The sequence below is a fragment of the Perognathus longimembris genome, chromosome 9 (assembly GCF_023159225.1).
Source record: "Perognathus longimembris pacificus isolate PPM17 chromosome 9, ASM2315922v1, whole genome shotgun sequence".
In the NCBI taxonomy this organism is placed as follows: Eukaryota; Metazoa; Chordata; class Mammalia; order Rodentia; family Heteromyidae; genus Perognathus; species Perognathus longimembris.
The window spans coordinates 57652039-57658038 of record NC_063169.1 but is presented as its reverse complement, the minus strand read 5'-3'; the positions used below and the strand labels follow the sequence as shown (position 1 = coordinate 57658038).

Here is a 6000-nt window from a genome sequence, read left to right as displayed (position 1 = left end):
TGGAGGAAAAGAGGGGGGGGAAAGTATATCTGGCTCATTCCTAACTACGGGGAGCCTCCCCAATACTGGGATGTCCATAATATACTGGATACAAATATGTGGGATTAAATGATAATTAATGATGAAGCCTAATCTTTGTGTATAAGTTATAATTGATGATGCTAAAGCTCTTTGTGTTGAGTAGAAAAAAGGAAATATTAGACATTTTTATACTCTCAAATGAACTTGATTGATATTATGGGAAGATTTTCTCAAGCATGTTACAGTCCTGAATGTTAAGTATTTGATATAATAAAATGATTTTTAATCTTGTGTCCATTTATTTATTTATTTTTGTTGGTCGTAGGGCTTGAATTCATGGCCTGGGTGCTGTCCCTGAACTTTTTTGCTCAAGGCTAGTGCTCTACCATTTTGAACCACAGCTCTACTTTTGGCTTTCTGGTTGTTAAGTGGAGATAAAGTGTCTCACAGACTCCTGTCAGGGCTGGCTTCAGACTGCAATCCTGAGATTGCAGATGTGATCCATCGGTGCCCAGCCATTGGTGTCCAATCTTAACAAGCTTTTCTCTCTATGGTGGAAATTTAACTGCAAAAAAAAAGTGTTGCTGTATTAACAGAAAACATTGCCTGATACCATCTAGTAGTTGGCTGCATCAGTGTGTGTATTGTTGAGAAAGATGATTGAGGGAACCCCCATGTCCAGGCCTCATGGTGAAGTGTGGGGTCTGAGATCAAATCTAGTTTATCCTTGGCTTTGATCTTCCCTTGTCCTCTAAGCTTCCTCTCTCCCCTGACTTCTGATGAGTGTGATTCAATGACTTGTCCTGTGAAATCTTCTGTTCTCTCATTCCTGAGTATAGCTGCTCTCTGTAGTGAAGCTGTTAGTGATGGGTGAACCTCCTCCATGGAAGAAATACACCAAAAGAATGAGTTCCGTGAGGACTTCTTCACAAAAGACATTCCTCATCTCCATGCAGTTGCCTAGGTAATAGCACATTTACATTGGCTAGTAGGAGTTTTCACGGCTTGCACGTCTTCACATTTGTGCAGATTGATTTTCCTACCTTTTTTTTTTTGGTTTTTGCTTCTTCTATTAAAGACATTAAAACTTTGTGCTGTGGCTGAAGGTGTCTGACATGATGATGTTCTTATAGAAATGATCAGAATGAGCATTACAATAACCCTTGACCTTGTCAAGGACCTGATGGACAGGAATGACTGACGTTTGTTCTCCATCAGCGTGGGTCAGTTTTGACAAAGACTTGTCCGTGGAAGTACTGTCTGTAAGAAATGACATGATAAATGAGTCTGTGTGACGAGCAAGTCACATCTGGAAGGCCCCCTGGGCTGTACGCTCTATTTTGCACATTCAAGAAGTACAAAAAGGAAATGAAATTCTGGTTCTTTTATAGGCTGGATAGCAGGTAGCCCTAACATTTCATGGTTTTCCCAAGTGCACTCTCAATAGTCACTGAATGTCATTTTGCCTTCTGGTAATTTGTGTTGTGTTTTGTTATGAGAAAGCACACTTTGAACACATTTCCCAGGGTTTTTTACATTGTGAAATAAAAAAGAATTTGCAAGAAAACGGTGTTGTTAAGGAATTGTCAATTATAGAAGTCAAAATTTTCTCTATCAGAAGTAGTTAAAAAACTATAGTTTTGGCAATGATAATAGAGCAACTGATAGTACTCAAGGATCACTATTTACATTTGTTCTGAATGTTTCAGTATCATATGTATAAATATTGTTTATCCAAACTCAAAGGCTTCCTTAAATTGATTTAGCAATCCCCTGAAACTCATAAAGGATCTTTTATCAATCCGTAACTGTCTTTATGTACATTATAGATATCATAACTAACTACCTTTTTCCTACTCCTAATATACTTTGGAGAAAAATGGTATCATTATATCAAACAAATTATAGCTTTGACAGTAATGAAGGACAAAATATTGCCTTCTATACAGTTGTGTCTTCTCTATAGACTGTGGGAGGGGCAAAACTATTTTGAAACACTGCTTTCTGAAAGCATAGCTCTGAAATTAGAATATTTACTTCAAGTCTTCTGTTCTGAGGTAGGTGGGCCTTGTTTGAGATATAACTTATAAAATTCACAAATAATTGGTCAAAGTCATTGGAAACTAATTTCTGCAAATTGTCCTGTGTTGGAACAGTTGCTAATGGGCCAGGAATCAGTGGCTCTTACCAATAATCTTAGCAACTCAAAAGTCAGAGGCCTAAGACTCATAGTTCAAAGGCTCAAGTATCAACCATGGGAGGATAAGCCAGTAAAAACCCTAAAGTCCTGAGTTTAGGCCTCAATATTAACACACATGCACATACATGTGTGCACACATGAACACACATGGAAATAAGAAATGTCATCATATTCCACATGGAAAGGAAGCAGAGGAAGAAAAGATGGTAGATGGCAGATTGAAAGGATGGGCAGATGGGAGCACCTCTCCTCAGGCTTGACTATTCAAGTTCAGATAGTCGATAGCCACTGGTTTGGGGGGGCATTTATCTATTGATGTCAATCTCAGTAATGAGTAACTGTACCTGATGTTTTTAGAAAACCATATGTCTTCAGAGAAATGCCAAAGATATATTCTTTCTGCTTCCTGGACGACTTCCAGGAGCATTTGCTCATAGAGACTGTGGCTAGCTCTGTTCCAAAGAAATGACCCAATTTGATGAATCTTCACAGTCTAATACAGAAAATTTCTGAACAACAGATTTTTGTGTGCATGTACGTATCTGTGTGTATACATACATGCTATTCTAATTATTCTGGGTAGATATTATATTGTAATAAAGATGTCAATTATTGATGATTTCCTGAAAACCAGGGGCTAGAGAAATGAACTTTGACTTATGCTACAATAATTTAAAGTTTGATCATTTCTATTTCATGACTTCTATGAATGTATCGTGACACATCCGGTAATCCATAGGAGCAGTAAAATTTCATATTCTTCTATAATGAACCATCTCAAAAAGGACCTTTTAAGTCACTTTTTCTCATATATGACCCACCACTCCAGAGCATGGTATATTTTCTAGAAGAACCTATTTGCACCCCATGCAGAGAAAAGCCAGCACAGCCCAGTGACACCGAAATTTCAGGAATTCCAGCTCAATATTTGGATATCATTGTGTTATGGCGACAGTACCATAAAGAACAAGCCATTTGCCAGTGCAGCAGAACCTTAGCTTAATCCATGCAAATATTCCCTTATTACCTTCAGAAATACATGCATCAAAAAAGTAACAAAAAAACTTTACCTGAATGATCCTCTTTTGTTGAAGGAAAGCTCTTAGGAGATATTATCTATACCATAAACATATGAATGTCTAGATCAATTCCAAGACATATATCAACTACACATTTATAAGGATATGAAGTGAGTTCTTGAATATCCCCCAAGTGATCCCCAGTATTACAGCAGTACCATCAAGTACTGGCTGGAAGGTTAAATTAATGTAAATCTCACTATATCCTCATGGTAGTGGACAAAAATCCATTTAGTCTCCTTTTTTTGTTCCTAGTGTTGTTTAAACGAAGAGAAAATCCTCATTGCTTGAGAAGTAGAGATTGGGAGCATCACAATTTGAGGCCACCACAGGCAGAAGTCCATAAGAACCAATCTCAATAGAAAGCCAAATGTGGTGTATGTACCTGTTGTCCCAACTACACAGGAAGTGTAAATAGGAGAATCACAGTCTAGAACAGCCTGGGCAGAAACACAAAACCCTCTCTCAAAATAACTGAAGGGAAAAAATGTGCTGGAGGCTTGGCTCAGGTGGTACAGTGCCTACCTAGTAAGCACAAGGTCCTGAGTTCAAACCTAATTACCAGTGTGTGTGTGTGTGTGTGTGTGTGTGTGTGTGTGTGTGTGTGTTTGCTTTAAGTGCCTCCATTTTGGCATTCCTTCTATCTTATAGTCAGTTTTGTCTATGATCCTACAATTGTCTTTCCTTAAGAGTTCCAAAATGTCCCATGTGCCAACTGTTCTATTTTACTATCTTCTTTCTCTTTTCAAGACAGTCATTTATTCATGCTAGCTTTACTCAGGTGCACTAAGAGGAAAGCAGTTAACTTGTCCCAATGGGTATTCATTTGTAACATACAATGCATTGATCATCTTTATTTTTTAGAAAGAGAGGCACAGTGAATAATTTTAAGCATGGTTAAGTAAAGTTGAAAAATATTCATCACGAGTAAAGGATTTTTATGCCAGAAAACTACCAAGTAGGTAAAATAATTGATGTTAGGCTGTCCACCACTCATCAAGTTCCTTACATAGGTAAAGGAGAGAACCCACATTCAATCAACTCCTCTTCAAGTGTCTCTAAGAACTGTTAATAGGTACTGTGCTAAGATGTGCACAACTCAAGAATTAACAAATACTTTAAACATTCAAATATCTTCCCACAATATTGTCACAAAGGCCATGGCTACACTAACTGTAGGATTTGGGAAATAATGCGAGTAGGGACATGTGAAAGAATTGAAGCTTACAAAAAGTTCCTTTGTAATTCAAATGTTTGCAATATGCAAAATTACAGACACATCACACACATTCTCTGTTCGCAAAAAGTAAAATAATTATTTTCTGTGCCATTCCCCTTTCTCGTGCTTGATAGCTAAACAAATTAAAAATGTTATTTTCATTGTGCATTTAGAAGTAATTTTAATTAGGAAAGTCAGGTGTGCTCAAAATGTGTGGATAGCTCTCTGCTAACTGCTGCAGGACTTCATTAATAATTTTATTTCCCTTTAAAATTATTATAAAGAGCGCACCTTTTCACATTCACCTATGTCAAATGCTATATAGTATTCTTTATTTCCAATTTGTCTTAGAGATTGTTCATGTATGTGCTCATTTTCAGAATATGTGGTCCTCATAACTATGACGACAAACCAAGATAGGAAGCGAGGCATAGTGTTGTGTAATAGTCTTCATTACTTTCTGAGTTCCATGCTCACTGTTCTTTCCCATTGTGTCAGTGAGCTAAGGATCAGTTGCCAACAACAGTAAGGAAACAGAGCCTTCAACAAAATGCTCATCAGGGGACATTTCTTCCTGATGCCCTGACAATGTGTCAGATGACTTCCTCCACTGGAGTTGGAAACACCTGCCTATTGAATTTCAATATCATAAAAAGATGGGACTTTTAAAAAACAAAGTATTTTAATTTTCAAAGGCACCTAAGTTTCAAATCAAGTAATTAAGTTGCCATGGTATTCAGAGTTAGTGAAAGATGGGCTATGTTGACATGGATGGGTTTCAGAATTTTAAAGGGAATGAACTATGCATGGAGTTATTGGATAAAGTGTTAAGACAGATACTTATTTTCATCAATCTTTGAAAGTACTGTATCAAGCCCTGGCCACCATAGGTCACCATGAGTCACTTTTGTTGTGAAAACCTACCAGGTGGGGAAGATGCCAAAGAGCATCTTCATGATGGCGGGAATGACTCACCCGTGTTGCTGTTCCTTTTGAAATAGGTAGTGGAGCTCGATTTAGATTTGGATGTGAGATAGGTGGAGTTGGAGCCAATGGAACTTGAAGACAAAGATTTTCCTAGATTATCGGAACTTTTCTTGATGATATTGGTAGCTGTCTTACTCCAATCTGAAAGAAATGGCATTGATTTACCAATTTGCTTTAGGAAGAATGGGCTTTGCCCTGAGAAACCATCACTAGATGGCTTAATTCATCCCAAATATCAGAAGTTCTGGCGAGAGCATCAAGAAGATGCGGACATATCAACAATGATAAACTCAAGAAACAGAAGTTTGCTACTTTGACTCCATGTATGTACTACTTAAAATTTCATTTCATCATCTAAGGAGCAGAAGTAAACACTGATGCTAGAACAAAATGAACACTTTTCTTCAATTTTCCTTTTCCTGCACTGAGAAACATCTCTTCAACCTAAAGACATGACAGAGAATCTCAAAAGTATGGAAACATGGGTACGGTGT

At 37.5% G+C, this 6000-nt stretch overlaps 1 protein-coding gene across 5 annotated transcripts in view; it reads right to left on the bottom strand.

The window, feature by feature from the left end:
* Window positions 1-480: 480 nt before the first annotated feature.
* The window catches only part of Adgrg6 (adhesion G protein-coupled receptor G6), a 122128-nt gene continuing 116608 nt past the window's right edge, over window positions 481-6000 (bottom strand). For 3 of the 5 annotated variants that reach the window (XM_048354198.1, XM_048354200.1, XM_048354199.1), the window contains 2 exons: window positions 5495-5647; window positions 481-1281 (listed from right to left, as the gene is read on the bottom strand). In XM_048354198.1, the coding sequence (XP_048210155.1) occupies window positions 1103-1281; window positions 5495-5647 (332 nt within the window). In that variant the 3' untranslated portion in view covers window positions 481-1102. Of the gene's footprint in view, window positions 1282-3291; window positions 3338-5494; window positions 5648-6000 lie in introns of all 5 variants that reach the window. The other 2 variants (XM_048354201.1, XM_048354203.1) reach the window with 1 other exon arrangement.